The 14,867-nt window shown below is 42.6% G+C and overlaps 1 protein-coding gene across 13 annotated transcripts in view; it reads left to right on the top strand.

Annotated features, from left to right (window-relative positions):
• Positions 1–14,867, top strand: part of RERE (arginine-glutamic acid dipeptide repeats) — a 414,521-nt gene that overhangs the window by 360,018 nt on the left and 39,636 nt on the right. For 10 of the 13 annotated variants that reach the window (XM_081817442.1, XM_081817436.1, XM_081817439.1 and 7 more), the window contains one exon: positions 10,066–10,167. The exons of the other annotated variants lie outside the window; for them this stretch is intronic. In XM_081817442.1, the coding sequence (XP_081673568.1) occupies positions 10,066–10,167 (102 nt within the window). The remainder of the gene's footprint in view (positions 1–10,065; positions 10,168–14,867) is intronic. 13 annotated transcript variants of the gene reach the window in all.

The following is a 14,867-nucleotide window of genomic DNA, read 5'->3' as shown; positions in this document are numbered from 1 at the left end:
AGGCAAAGGTTATTTTTCATTTTTGCTGCAGAAAATGGGAAAATTTGCAGGTACTAGTGTCCTTGGTTCAGAATTTTCTTGGTAGACTTCATATGGTCATGCCTCTTTTTATATCAAATCCCTCTAATCTAGATACTTTCCACATTCTCTTCTATTTGCCACAATTATTGACTCATTTCTTTGCTGTTCTCAACTGACTTGAAACTTCAGAAGAGTGTCAGCATCCAAAAGAACACACCCAACTGGGCATGGTGTGGGGGTCACCAGACCTGTGTTCTATTCCTGGCCTTACGGGTCACTTATAGTACTTGACGACCTCTTCTAATGGCGGTGTGCTCTAGCTGTTCATTGGGAAGTTCAGGTCAAATCCTGACAAGGACTGGAGAATTATCTACTCTAAAATGGTGTTTCTTTGTGTGAGAATTGTATAGATGCCAGAATCTTTATAAAATGTTGGCACACCTTTGGCTGTTGTTGTGCCCTAGAGCAGAGTGATGGTTCTCGCCTTCTGTGGGACCTTCCGCAGATTACTCAGTTTCTCTGTCCTTAACTGCCTGTGTCTGTAAAATACGGTGATCCTTCTATCCTCTAGAATTGTTTTGAGAATTTAAATGAGCTAATGTCTACAGAGAGTGTATAAAAACATTTGAAAATGACTCTTCTTCCCATCCACCCCAAATACTTTTAGTCTACGTAAGGGTCCTAGCTACCTGAAGTAGCTAAATGCTGTGGAAGGTACGGAATTATTTTCCGCTTGTAAACATACCAAACCTGTATGAAAAGAAATGACCTGTTTCTTATCTTCTGTCTTGTGAAAACCCCTATTCATTGAAAAACTGGGAGGGGGTGAAGGGCAGTGCCTAGTTTAAAGGATGCATTTCCTCTGTCTTGAAGCTTTGTTGAGGAGACTTCCATCCTTACTGGATCATTCAGTGCAGTTTTACAGACAGGTTCCTGGTGAGCATGGACATAAACAGCTTTCCTATTCTGTTGGCTTCTGGTGTTTGTTACACAAGAGCTAAATCTGGCTTTTCTCTGAGAACAGTGTCTGTGATGGTAGAAAACCAACCATTTATCAGAAGTTTAGTTGAGTGGGTATTACAGGTTAACCTCATGGTACCCAAGAGAATAACTGTAAGTCAAATATTTTAGTGTCATGTTGGTACAAATATCCTGAGTTACTACCTTTCTCCCATTCTTCTTTTCTCTATAACTGATTACCTTCTTTAATACATTTATGAGTAATTAGTAGTAAGATATGGTAAAGGATCATTGCTGAGCATCTCAGATTCCCATTGGCTGTATACCTCTTCTCTCTCAAGACACTCTTTGGCCTAATCCACATCAGAGTCTTGGGTGTTAGTGCGTTTGTGTAAATCAGAGCGAGTGTCTTAGTGGCTGAGCTTCTGAGATGATGGGCAGTCAGGCCTCCCGGGTATTGCTTTAAGCACTGCCACATAATCTTTGGATCGATGAATTACATGACCTCTGATGCTAAGATAATGCTTGAGAAAATAGGAGACCTAATAGAATTGAATCTTAAATGACCAGGAAGGGAACCCATATTGTAAATAATACAAAATTATGGGCGTTCCAAAAATAATTCTTTGTTTGAGTTTTATACACATTGCAGTTTTCTTCAAAATCATGAGATGATTACTCCGATGACAGTGACATGTATCTTCTTTCACACTGAGCACATGTCTGTGTTGTTTGATTCAAAGACTTTCCCTGTCTGACACCTGGATGATTGTCCCTTGAATCCTGGCTGGCCTTTGTGTATAGCTCTATCTACTGTTATTCAGACAAATTCAGCCAGCATCGGATTGCAGACAGGAAATGCTTACTCAGTGACTTACCTCAGATGCAGCTAACATTAGTGAGAAGACAGTGTGATCTGCCCCAACTTGGTGGAGAGGAGAGGTGCTTCCAGCATGTTATTAGCCTGTGGAAGGAGGTGGAAAGGGTGTGTGCCTTGACTGTCTTTCTCATCTCCGTAGTTTTATTTTTGTGCACCTAGCCCAGTAGGGATTAAGCTCGTGTTGTTTGTAATCTCGGTCACTAGCACATTAATATTTTCTATACTAAAAAACTCATTTTGTAACCCACTTCCCATTTTCAGAGCTAAATATTCCGTATAGCTTAATTTAAAAAAATTTTGTATGCCCACCGAGCACTGTAATGGGTGGGATGTCTATAACGAGAACCACGGTGCCATCCGTGCCCTGCAGCAGGGTAGGTGTACCGTGTGCATGCTTTCCATGTTTGGCAATGTGTGTTAAGGGCCCTGGTGGAGGCTCAGGCCCACAAAGTGTGCACAAGAGATTTGGGGCTGGGGGGATGCTGGAAGGCTAATTGGAGGATGTGGTGTTTGAACCTCCAAGGAAGGATATGTTTCTGGACAGGCCATGGCTCGGAGGGTGGGAGAAAAGCAGCTTTCCAGCTGTAGGAAATATCATGAGCAAAGGCATGGAGACAGGAAAGTGCAAACCCTGCTCGGCACGTACAGTAGCCTGGGTGGAGAGGAGGTCTCCAGGGCTGATGTGGTCGGACTCAGGTCAAAATTATGGCCTAGAGGGAGATTGGGGGACCCTGCACTCTCTCCGAGAGGGCATTGGGGGACCCATTGAAGAAGAGAAAGGAGAGGTCTTGGCTGAGCTGTGAGAGCATTCTTCAGCAGCACCAACAAGATGTGGAGACCAGAGAGGAGGTTCTTGTAACAATTTGGTCTCATAGTAAGACAAAAAAATGGGGAGTTGAAAGTGATTTATGGAACTGGAAGTCTGTCTTTTATCTTGATTTTCTCCATTGAAAATGTGTCCTTTTGTTTTTTTAATGGGACCAAGGCGCAGCTGGTTTTGATGTCTTGGGGTTTTTGTTTTGTTTTGTTTTTGTTTTTTAAACTTTGGGTGATAGTATGAAAAAAAGTACTGGAGATTTAAAATTTTAATTTGACAGGTAACATGAAAATCAACCACCTTTCTCAGCTCTATTTCTGGGAATGAATTCTGTTAGATATGTACATAACTATTGAATATTGATTGTTCATTTCTTTAGGCGAACTATCCTTTGCATAAAAGCACATTCCCCCAGCAAAGAATAACTACTATGGAGAAAGGTTTTAAGACTGAGTAATCAAGACTCTGTTAATATTAAGAGGTTAAGAATGACTCGAGCATTCAGTATGAGCGTTCAGCATGGAGTTTTATTTAACTTCAGATTAAAACCTTAGATAAACAATTTTCTAGCCTCATTAATGCTTAATCTAATGTTACAACAAAGTGTGGACTTCCTGAATAGGTTGATACTATTGAGAACACTATTGTGTTATAGCCACATAACTAGAGGCCTCTACTGCCAGGTGCTGGGCACCCTCGCTGCTCACTGGGGCTGGCATTCTCACATCACCTGAGCTTGGTACCACTGCAGACTCCCAGGCTCTGTCCGCTCCTGTTGATCCAGAATCTGCATTTTAATCAGCTCCCCAGGTGATTTGAATGCTTAGTTAAGTTTAGGAAGCACTGCTGTTTACCGTAGTGCAGACTTGCAGAATCCTAAACCCATATATGTCACATTCATTCTTAAAACAATGTTGCTTTTATTCTGTTAAAGTTGTAAATTACTTCACTCTTAGGGCTTAATTTTGTTTTTCAAATTATTACAAAGTATCTCAAACCTACAGAACAGTATCTGGACTTATTTTCATTATCAATAATAGAATTTGTTAATATAGCTTCCCTTTTCCTATCTTTCCTTTTTTCCTAGGAACACAATTGTAACTCCTGTCATATTTCATATAAAAACTGTTGTCCTCCCCTTTCCTTGCAGCATATTTGTGAGTCAGGCTAGCCTAGATCTTAATTTAAGTTTCTAATAGAAAACTTTTTATTTGAAAGGATGACATTCACAGGGCGCCTGGGTGACTCAGTCGGTTAAGTGTCTGCCTTCGGCTCAGGTCATGATTCCAGGGTCCTGGGATTGAGCCCCGCATCGGGCTCCCTGCTCAGTGGGGAGCCTGCTTCTCCCTCTCCTCCCTGCTTGTGCTCTCTCTTGATATCTCTGTCACTATCTCTGTCTCTGTCTCTCTCAAATAAATAAAATCTAAAAAAAAGATGACATTCTTTTATTAATATGAAATTTACACACTTAATACTATGGTGTTTTCAGGTGTTACTCTCTTTCCCTGGCACCTCCTTATATATGACGAAGAAATATACATATTTTGAGAAGTTGGCAAGATTGGGTCCAAGGAGACACATGTGCCATTATCCTTTTTCTTAATAACTTGTCCTCAAGTAGGGGCGGATAAAGTTGAAATTTTCCATTCAAGAAGTGATTATCTGATAGAAACAGGCACTACATTTTGGCAGTGAATATTGTGATCCTACAGTTACTGCCCTGCAGGGGGTTTGTTCCCATTAAAATGGAGCAGAGGCTTTAATCTTTTCATCTGATAGTCTAAACTATGTAGATATTTGGCTGGGCAGTGGTCCAGTTTTGACTAGGGTAATCTAAGTGAGATTGGCTGATTCTCTTGTAAAGCAGTTAAGAAATTTGCATGTAAGAAATTTTTGGTGCTGATGTTGGGGGAATAAGGAGGTCTTTAAAAATTAGGTGACTTTTTAAACCAAGGGCCTTGAATATTTGCTGTTCTGTATGTAAATGTCTTAGGCCTGCTCTTGGCCTTACCCTGCATATCAGAACTGGAGGGAATGGCTTGCAAGTATTTTGGTTGTGGACGATGTATTGCTTGCAGACACCACTTCCAAATGAAACCACCTTGGACTTTTAAAGTTACTGAACACTCTGCTGCTTACAAGGATCAGTTATTTATTTGCTGTTGGTATTTGCTAACCTGTATTTCCTATAATTTGACTGGGTCTTGGTTACCTGGTGACTTTTTAGATGGAGACATTTATGACTTTTCAGCCTAAGTAGACTCCCCCATTTTATTAGCTAGTAAAACAAGTGGAAGGTTTGAAATGGTCTTTAAGAAGAATTATAAGCTGTGATTACTGTGCTTATATTCAATGTGTTTATCCACTTGGAGCTCATATCTTATATCATAGATTTTTTTTTAGCCTTCATAAGCTCGGCGAACCCATCCTAACTTTGAAAATTCAGTTTGCTGTTGTTTTAAGAGTAAGTTTTAAAATGTATCTGAAGTCCTAATTCTTGAGTAATTAGTTCATTTTAATCTTATTTGAAGTTATGCCTTTGAGTAATACTTAGGAAAGTAGAGTAAAAATTACTTCTATTGTTTTGAAAAGTAAAGCGAGGCCTTCACCTCCAGTCTTACTCACGGCTGCTCCCCAGGTGGAGCCCCCACCCTGCCCCCCCATCATAAGGTTTCTTTTTTTTCTGTTGCATGTAATTTGAAAACCATTAATTGTATCATAGAAATAGGAAAAGCAAGCAGGAGAAACCTGTTTTGGGAAGCCAGAATTCCATTAAGCTAAGTTTTCTTTTTGAGATGTTTACATTTTAAATTGAATCTCAATATTAATGACCTTCATTATTTTTTGATTTTATGATTCTTTGTTCTGTTCACGTATCTTAAGTCCTTCTGCAATCTCTAAATTGTGGTGTCATAACTTCCAGGATTTGGCCTTGGACATGTCTAAACCGTCATCATGGTTCTCTGTTGGCAAAATTGGGAACTGTTTTGGGGAACCTTTAGTACCCAAGGCCTGTGTTCTCTTTGAGGTGTCTGTGGTGGGTGAGAGGGTACTTACCCTTGTGGAGTCCACAGTCTGCTAAAGAGGCCGGCAAGGCTTGTGTTCTTCTCTGGAAGGTGCCTGAGTGACAGTCACTGAGACTGTCCAGGGCCCAGTTACAGGGCTTGGGCTGCACACTCGTGAGAGCCACACACTCGTGAGAGCCACACAAGCCCTCTCTCTCTGCACTGGTGGAAATGACACAAATTGCCCAGCCTCTCTCTCAGAAAAATTGCATTTTGTTCTGCCTTTGAAAAATTATTCTTTATTTGCTTTAGTTCTGGACTGTGGATGCAGCTTCCTTTTGTCTTCCATGCATTTCTGTTCTGCACACATACATGCATGTATGTATTTATATAGAATATAAGGCCTTCTGGGCAGGGACCTCTTTGTAATACCTCTTTATGTCTCCTTTAGTGCCCAAAACAGACCCTTACTTGGTATTTGTTAAAAATGAGGTGTGTGGCCCTGTATGTTCACATATTTTGCGAATGATGGGGTAGGAATACACTGTAACCATAGATAGATATATAATTATTGGTCCTAAAAGATTAAAACTTCTCAGTGTTTGTAAGAAAAGGTTTTCCTCATTTTTTGCTCTTCATGTTGTTTTTCATTATCTGCTTTGATGCTGTTTTAAAGACCAATTGAAACCTGCACATCCTAGGCCTTGGACTGTGTAATGGACAGAAAATCCTTGTTCAACTTTCCTGTCTCAGGACAGTAAGACTAGGACTGGGGGGGGGGTGGTCACTGTGTCACGTTTGGACTTTCCTGTTCCTGCTTATCATGGGCAGTAAATCAGCTCTGCTGTTTGCACAGCAATTCTGTTTTCTAGATTATTTATAAGATTGAAACCCATTGTTTATTTTTCTCAGCAGGTTTATTGAGCAAGTCAAGAATAAAATATTGTCTTAAGCAGTAGAGCAAGCCATTAGCCAATTGCAGCTTGGCTTCAAAACGATCGTGTGTGTGTGTGTGTGTGTGTGTGTGTGTGTGTTTTGCGTGTACTGGAGGTGGGGTGTGTGTGTGTGTGTGTGTGTGTGTGTTTTGTGTGTACTGGAGGTGAGAGCCAAGCGAGGTAAAAGAGGTTCAGGGTTGCCAGATCTCTGCAGCTTTGCAAGGTTCTTGTGACTGTTTATGGATTTTTTTTCCCCTTTTAGTCAGTTAGTGAGTCACCGTCATATGCCATTTTATTATCTTGAAAACAGTCTGGAATTCTTCTCCTGTGTCTTTGCTGTATGAGTGAAATCCCACTGATATGTTCTGAACGATATCAAGTTAAAGTTTTTCATGTGATGCTTTGGTTATGTATTTTCAGCTGCAGCCATTCTCTCTTTGTCCTCATGTGCAGGAGTTGGGATTTTTCTTAAGTTTGGCAAGAAATGGTGACTTTCACGTATTTGATTATTTTAGAGGGCTGGAACAGCATAGGTCCAACCCCCTTAGGACTCAGTGATTATTGATTTAGGCACACTCCTCCTACGATCAGAACTTGGTTCTCCTTTCCAAAGATGCTGTTTTGGAAATGTGCTAATGAAGTACATGGAAGCAGGTCAGAGGTTTGTAGCTTTCAGTTGTCAAGGGAAGTGTGTAAGTTTTGGAGGGAGAATCTGGAATGTGTGGAACAACAGGAGGAATAATTAAATTCTGAAGGAGACAGGCCCAGTGAGTCTGTATACATGGCCAGCTTCAGCAAAGTAAAGCAGGCAGCAAGTGAAGTGGGCAAACCCTGTAGACATTCCGGAGAAGGTGGAATAGAAAGCAAAACAAAACTTTGAAAAAGAAATTTTTAAATTTGCTTTGTCCTGTGGATTGAATTTGCTTATCAAAACTTGAAGCTCGGGGCGCCTGGGTGGCTTAGTCAGTTAAGCGGCTGCCTTCGGCTCAGGTCATGATCCCAGGGTCCTGGATCGAGCCCGCACTGGGCTCCTTGCTCTATCGGCAGCCTGCTTCTCCCTCCCCATCGCTTGTGCTCACTCGCGAGTGCGTGCTCTCTTTCAAATAAATAAAATATTTTAAAAAAAAGAAAAAAACTTGAAGCTCTTGGGGTGCTTGGGTGGCTCAGTTGGTTAAACGTCTGGCTCTTGATTTCGGCTCAGGTCATGATCTCAGGGTCGTGGGATCAAGCCCCATGTTGGGCTCTGTGCTCAGCACTGAGTCTGCTCGTCCCTCTCCCTCTCCTTCTCCCCCAGCTTGCGCGTGCGTGCTTGCTTTCTCACGGTCTCTCTCTCTCTGTCTCTCTCTACCTCTCTCAAATGAATAAATAAAACCTTAAAAAAACAAACACACTTGAAGCTCTTAATTCTTTTGACCGTGTCAGCCTATCGGGTGACTCAGGAGAAAAGTCCATGTGCTTCTCTAACAGACTATATTAGGTTTATCAGATGATTAGGTAGAATAAATAATACAGTTAAAGCATGGAATGCTTCTTATACAGTCACTTTGTATTTAGATTAAAATGTGCAAGTTTACACCTTGGAATATGCATTCATTTGTCCAGTATATATGTCTCAGACTGAAACTAAAGCATACTGTTTTCTTTTGTACTATATTCTGTTCTCATTATTGATTGCCCAAATGCTAAAGTACCTTACCAGGCATGTCTATAAATACTTCCATTTCTTATAAAAATTTTCCTAGAAATCAGTGACAGGATGTTTAGGTAGTGTGAATATAAAAATTTATAGTTTTATTCCTAATACTAATCTATCAGCAAGCACTTGCAGAGCTCATTGAGTATGATGAGAGGTGGAGATATGACTCTACTCCCTGGGGATCTCTCCGGCTATTCGGTTACCACAGTGGGAGTTGGCAGGAACCTAAGTGTGAAAGTATGGGGCACAGACACTAAGTGATAGTTGGAGTCAGAGGACCTGAAGATGAGGGCTTGAAGGAACATCTTGAAAAATGTGTAGTTGGGCCTGGAAGTTAAGTTGAAGGATAGGTGTTTTAAATAAATGCCTTGCCAAAGAAAGTCTTTGAAGTATCCTTGAGGAATTCCCTAATACCTGAAATCCCTCGACAGCATGCCTTCAGAGTGGCTGCCCTGCTGTTCCTGAGAACCTGGTAACATTGAACCCATTAAATGGGACCATGGTGGTTTGGGACAGTTCCATTACTTTAGATGTCCTCCTTTATTACACCAGGATCTGAATCCCTTCATCTTCATGTGTTGTCCTGGTTGAGTCCCTTGATGACACAGAGAAATATTGGTGCCATTGTCCCTCCTTCACAGAGGCTCTTCAGACGGGTCAGGGTAGTCGGCACTCCTGCCTGGGCTTCTGCATCCCACACCATGCATTCTAGGTGAGCTCCTTTGGACTGTTGTCCTTTGGCCCTGCCAGCAGCGTCAGGCAGCCAGGGTAGCGCCTGTCCCTCGCCCTGGCCTTCTCCTTCACCTGGCAGGCGGGCACGTGTATTAACTCAGTGCACACTTCCTGGCATAACAGAAAGTCACATTATAGGTTTTGTTTATTTTGTTGAGTTTAGCACATCTTAAGGTTAGCATTTTTAACCCAACTCTCTCATTTCCCACAATGAGCAAGTGTTAATATTAGGATTTAGTAAAAGACGTTACCTAATACAGCAGTGTATACTCAGACTAACCATCAATTAGGCCATTTCACACCTGGAGTATACCTGAGCAAAGATTTCTAGCGCCAAACCACAGCATAATCAAGTGTGAAACAGTGGGGGCTCGTTCCTTATGGGATAGACCATTAGCTTTAGTCCCTACCCTAGAACCTCCCCAGGAGTCTTTTCCATGCTTATAATCTTGGCACCAAAGCAATCCCTCAGCCCATTCCTCCATGTCTTGGTAAACTGTTGCTGAAGATGAAGATAGCAGTCATTTAGCAGACATGTGTCTTTGTCAGCTGCTTTTGTTTCAACCAGCTGTTGAAAGCAAAGCCTGAGTGACAGAGTTCTCCTCCCCTGCCCCATTGGAAACAAAAAGTGGGGAAATGGGCTCTTCGTGGACTAAACTGGGAGCCATGGATTTTAAGGGAAATCATTGCTCTGGTGCTTGCTGTCAGTTTTCCAGATTGGATTTTCTGCCTTTCACTGAGCTTTTCCTCTCCCACTCCTTCCATGTTGGTGGGGAGAGTACCCCAGCAGCACACGTCGTAGTAAGTGTATCCTGACAGGAGTATGGTGGTTCCCTTGCGTCCCTAAGGCCTCACCTGGTTGTTGTAACTATCTCCTCCAGAGTAGGTCGTCTAGCTTTTCATTCTGTTTACCATTGCTGGAGAACACATGGGCAAGGTCAGAAGGTCTGGAACTGAGCTTCACAAGCCCCGTCTTGCGTAAGCACATAGCCTTAGGTGTGCCTGTTTCCTGTTCTCAGATGCTGTACTCCCCGTGCTGGTGTCGAGGCCACTGGTGCCTCCTTCGGACCGCAAGGCTCTGCATTCTCGAGGACACGGTCCGGTTCCCCAAGCCTTCAGCTGTGCGTGTTGCAAAGAAAAACAAGAGAGCTCTTCCTGGCTGTGGGCAAATTAATTCAGTTCTCTGGCAGGGGTGTAAAGGAGTACATGTGATAGAGGTCCCTTCTAGTGGCATTCCCCTACCTCACATCCTGCCCCTCAGTTATTACAAGACGTTTTAACTTGTTTGGGTGCTCCCAAATCCAGCATTTCTCTGCTTGATTGTTGTTCCTTACACTTGGTTTCTTTCACTGCCAGCCCCCGCCCTTGGCCCAGCCTCCGCCTCCCCCCAGTGCTCACGGCCGGGGTCACTTTTTACAGCACACATAACCTTTAAACCAAAAAGAAAGTACATTGCTTATAACAAAATGAATCTCTTTTCTGCTTTTATTTTGAAAAGTCCTCCTTGTTGTTTAATGTGGAGGATATTCGTGCTAAAAGCCTGTTCCAAGTAGGCATTTGTGCATCCCAGAGGAACTTTTGATTTATTTCCTTAACTCTGCCCTCCTTTCTCTGTGGTTCAGAAACCTTTAATGGTCTGTGAAGCTCTGAGACTTCAGTGCAAAACAGTAGTCGTTTTAAGAACCCCTCCTACTATATGAAAGGCCTGCCAGTTTCCACATGCTGGGTTTTTGACTCCCTGACAGGCTGACCTCTCACAAATTTTGGTTGTACAGCAGGGCATCCAGGGTTGGGGCCTTGATAATGGTTTTGTGAAATATTTTTTCTCCTCTCCCTCTCTTTGAAAAGTTGTAATGAGAATTCCGGGCTCTTGGCCAGCCCGTGGGATGTGATACAGTAGAAATGTTTCTGGTGCCCTTTGTTACTGTTCAGCTTTGATTAGGTCTATTTCCCGTAAGCTTAATTTTGCTCCCCCCTCTCCCCTTTTTTATGGCTCAGGAGGTTAACTGAGCCAAGGTTATGTGTTTTATTACGCAAGCTGCTACAGCCTTATGGAGTCCTTGCACCAGGCCTTTGTGGCAGAAAGACGAGGGGAAGCCACTTCCCTCACATCCTTGCATTTCTTCTTACCAAGGCTGCCTTCTCCTGATCATGCCTGCTCATGGAAGGGTATGACCAGCCCTGCAGGCTGTGTGGCTTGCCCCTGCATCTTCCACTCAGGGCGTTCCAGGAAACCATTGTACAACGTGTCTTGAGATTTTGTGAAGTTAGAAATCATGGCAGACCTCTCTCTCTCTGGGGTTTCTGCCAGGTGGAGGGAGGAGGTGGTGGGGCCTCCAGAGCAGCAGTCAACAAGCAGTGACACTCCTTTGATCTTTCTTGTGGTTCTCCATTTCAAAAGAAAGAAGCGGTTGCAGCTTAAAAAAGTTTTCTAATACTGCTTTGACTTTGTATTTATAGCTCTTTTCATCCTTGCAGATGAGAACACTCTGCAGACATTTCATCAGTTCTCCTGATAACCTGTGAGGGGACCAGGGTTCGTGCACAAGCTCAGGGAAGGAAACTGAGGCACAGTGACATGAAAGGGGCCCTCTGTCACAGGCACCATCTAGCTCGGGAGTGGGGGTGAGCCAAGAGCAGAGCCTATGAGGTATGAGTGCTTGGGTTTGGGACCATGCTTGGAGGAAAGTGAGGTTTTATTATCATAGAAATTCTTTATTCACAGTAGGACTCCTTTGGTCAACTTACAGTGATGAAGTATAAGTACATGTAACTCTTTTGTGTCCAAGAGCTGTTGAGACATGGACTCTGGTAAGCTACTGGTGGGGGGGCGGGGAGGGCGGGGGGCAGTGTGCACTGGGCTTGTAAGCTCTGTTTTGAATTTGGGCATAGACAGTAGACCTGACATTGAATTCAGATCTAGAGGCTGAGATTGAAGCTCGTGCCATCGCAGAACTGACTCCCCGGGCTCCCCACCGAGGGGAGCTTGTGATGGGAGTTGTGTCCTTGAGAACAGAAGTGAGGGGTGTCGAGGGTCACTCAGACTCCCTCTGCTCGGTAGTTCTCTGCCTTCTCAGGAATCATTCTGGCTCTTAGCGCTGGCTTGAAGGCTTTTGCTAACTGAGTAGCTAATGGAATGGCCTTCCTTTAAAGGCACACAGAGAGAGGGGTAGTTGTCCCTGGTGCCTTGTTGGAGCAGAATAATATATACTAAAGTGATACTTTGAGCACTCCTTTCTAAATTTTGTCCCCATTTTCTTTGGGCCCTCGCTGCCTGCTTCTGGCCACAGCTTGTCAGCTCTAAACCGGTTGAGCCCCTCATCCTTCTGGCTGCACTCATACAAGCTTTCTTGTGAAGGTTGTGGGGTGTTTTCTCTCCCTGTTTAGAAACACAGATGTCTTATATCTCCACAAAGGAATTTTGGAAGTAAACCTATTTACAGAAAGATCCACACAAGTTTGACATTGTTTCCTCAAAGCACCTTGTTCACGGTCCTTAGCAAATACACTGCTCTTCTAAGTCAGATACCCCTCCACCTTTTTTCTTCCTCCAGCCTCGAGTGTCCTCAGATGCCTGCACAGCTGAGCAGGAAATAAGGTTCCTTTTTTCCCTAAACTAGTCGTGCAAACAAGGCCAAAGAGGAAATTGCTCATTCTTTGGTATTATTAAGTTTATTTTTAGTTTCCTAGTACTTGATTTATTTTGGAGGAAGCAGAGGGATAAAATGCAGTATCTTACTAAGAGAAATACTATATACTGCATCTGAAGCATTATTACTAAGTTAACAAACTTTTCATGGTGAGTGCTTTTTGACTGGCCCTTAAAGTGTGGGTGTTTTTTTTTTTTTCTTTTAAATTTCATTTACATGGATTTACTCAGCCAGTCACTCAGCAGACATTTGAGTTCCTGTGTGGAAGACTTTTTAGGTAGATGCTGAGGATGTACCAAAGGCCCCTGGAATGAGTTTTCCAGTTTACAGAGCAGTTTCTCACATTTTATCCTCCTTCTTCATGACCATCTCCTGAAGCAGTTAGGTGACTGTAGCCAAGCACTGGAACGCAGACCTGTGATTCGGCATCCATGCTTACTTGCTCATCCCCTCTGTAAGCACTGAGTGCTACTAAAACCTTTCCCTTCCCCGCGTGAGAGCTCATGACCAATGAGTCTGTCAGCTCTGCAGTAGCCTCCTCTTCCTTCTTACATAAAATTGCTGGCAAAAGGAAACGTGTATGAGTTCTTGTTCCACTCTCCCTGTCCTTGGACAAGTTACTTGATTGTTCTGTTTTTAGTCTTCTCATCTATAACGTGGGTATAATATGACCTACATCCTAGGACATTTGTGAGGATTAATTGAGTAAAGGCATACCTTTTGTTATTGTGCATCGCAAAACTGTATTTTTTACAAATTGAAGGCTCAAGACTTCAGCGCAGGAAAGAACTGCAGGTGTGGTGGAAATAGCGGGAGAACTAGAATTAGAAGTGGAGCCTGAAGATGGGGCTGAATTGCTGTAATCCCAGGATAAAACTTTAACTTCTTATGGACAAGCAAAAAAAAAAAGTGGTTTCTTGAGATGGAATGTACTCCTGATGAAGATGCTGTGAAGACTGTTGAAATGACAACAAAGGATTGAGAATATGGCACAGACTTAGCTGATAGAGCAGCAGCAAGGTTTGAGCGGATTAACTCCAATTGTGAAAGCAGTTCTACTGTGGTTACAAAGCTATCAGACAGCATTGCATGCTACAGAGAAATTGTTCTTGAAAGGAAGAGTCAATCAACACGGCAAACTTCATTGTTGTCTTGTTGTAAGAAATTGCCACGGCCACCCCAGCCTTCAGCACCCACCACTCTGAGCAGTCTCCTGTGCAGCCGTTGCATCGAGGCAAGACCCTCCGCCAGCAGAAAGGTTATGACTTGCTGCAATCTCAGATGATGGTTAGCCTTTTTAGGAATGAAGTATTTTTAATTAAGGTATATATAAATTGTTGTTTTAGACATAATGCTGTTGCACACTTAATAGAACAGTATAGTGTAAATATAACTTCATGGACACTGGGAAACCAAAAAATTTGTTTGACTTGCTTTGTTATTATACTGACTTTATTGTGGTGGTCTGGCACTGAACCCTCAATATCTGAGATACACCTATACTTGATGGTTAGAATGGTCTTACCTGTATGTAGTTGTGAAACCTAAAATATCTTGAGGACCCGAAAAGCAAAAAAATCTTATACAAAATTTTACAATTTGAAATTGTATACAGTATGTTTGGCTCACTTTTTTTGTGGGGGGGGTTACTTACATTCCAGATTTCTGTTACACTCCTCAAATAATACTGGCCGGGGAAACTCCATATAACCGTATTATGTGCCCAAAGATGAATTGTGTGAATTTATGCTGGATTTTGGGGGTCTGTCCTGTCTGTGAAGTTAGAGTACTGGAATTAGACATTGAAATTTGGAATTATAGAATTTTTTTAAAATATTTTTTTATTATTATGTTAATCACCATACATTACATCATTAGTTTTTGATGTAGTGTTCCATGATTCATTGTTTGTGTATAACACCCAGTGCTCCATGCAGAATGTGCCCTCTTTTATTTTTCTTTCTTTTTAAGATTTTATTTATTTATTCATAAGAGACAGAGAGAGAGAGAGGCAGAGGGAGAAGCAGGCTCCCTGCTGAGCAGGGAGTCTGAGGTGGGACTCGATCCCAGGACCCTGGGATCATGACCTGAGCCAAAGGCAGACGCTTAACCATCTGAGCCACCCAGGCGCCCGAATGTGCCCTCTTTAATACCCATCACCAGACTAACCC

The sequence above is a fragment of the Leptonychotes weddellii genome, chromosome 4 (genome assembly GCF_054177405.1).
Source record: "Leptonychotes weddellii isolate Sample4059 chromosome 4, ASM5417740v2, whole genome shotgun sequence".
Classification (NCBI taxonomy): Eukaryota; Metazoa; Chordata; class Mammalia; order Carnivora; family Phocidae; genus Leptonychotes; species Leptonychotes weddellii.
The sequence above is the reverse complement of the archived record's forward strand: the minus strand, read 5'-3'. Positions and strand labels throughout refer to the sequence as shown.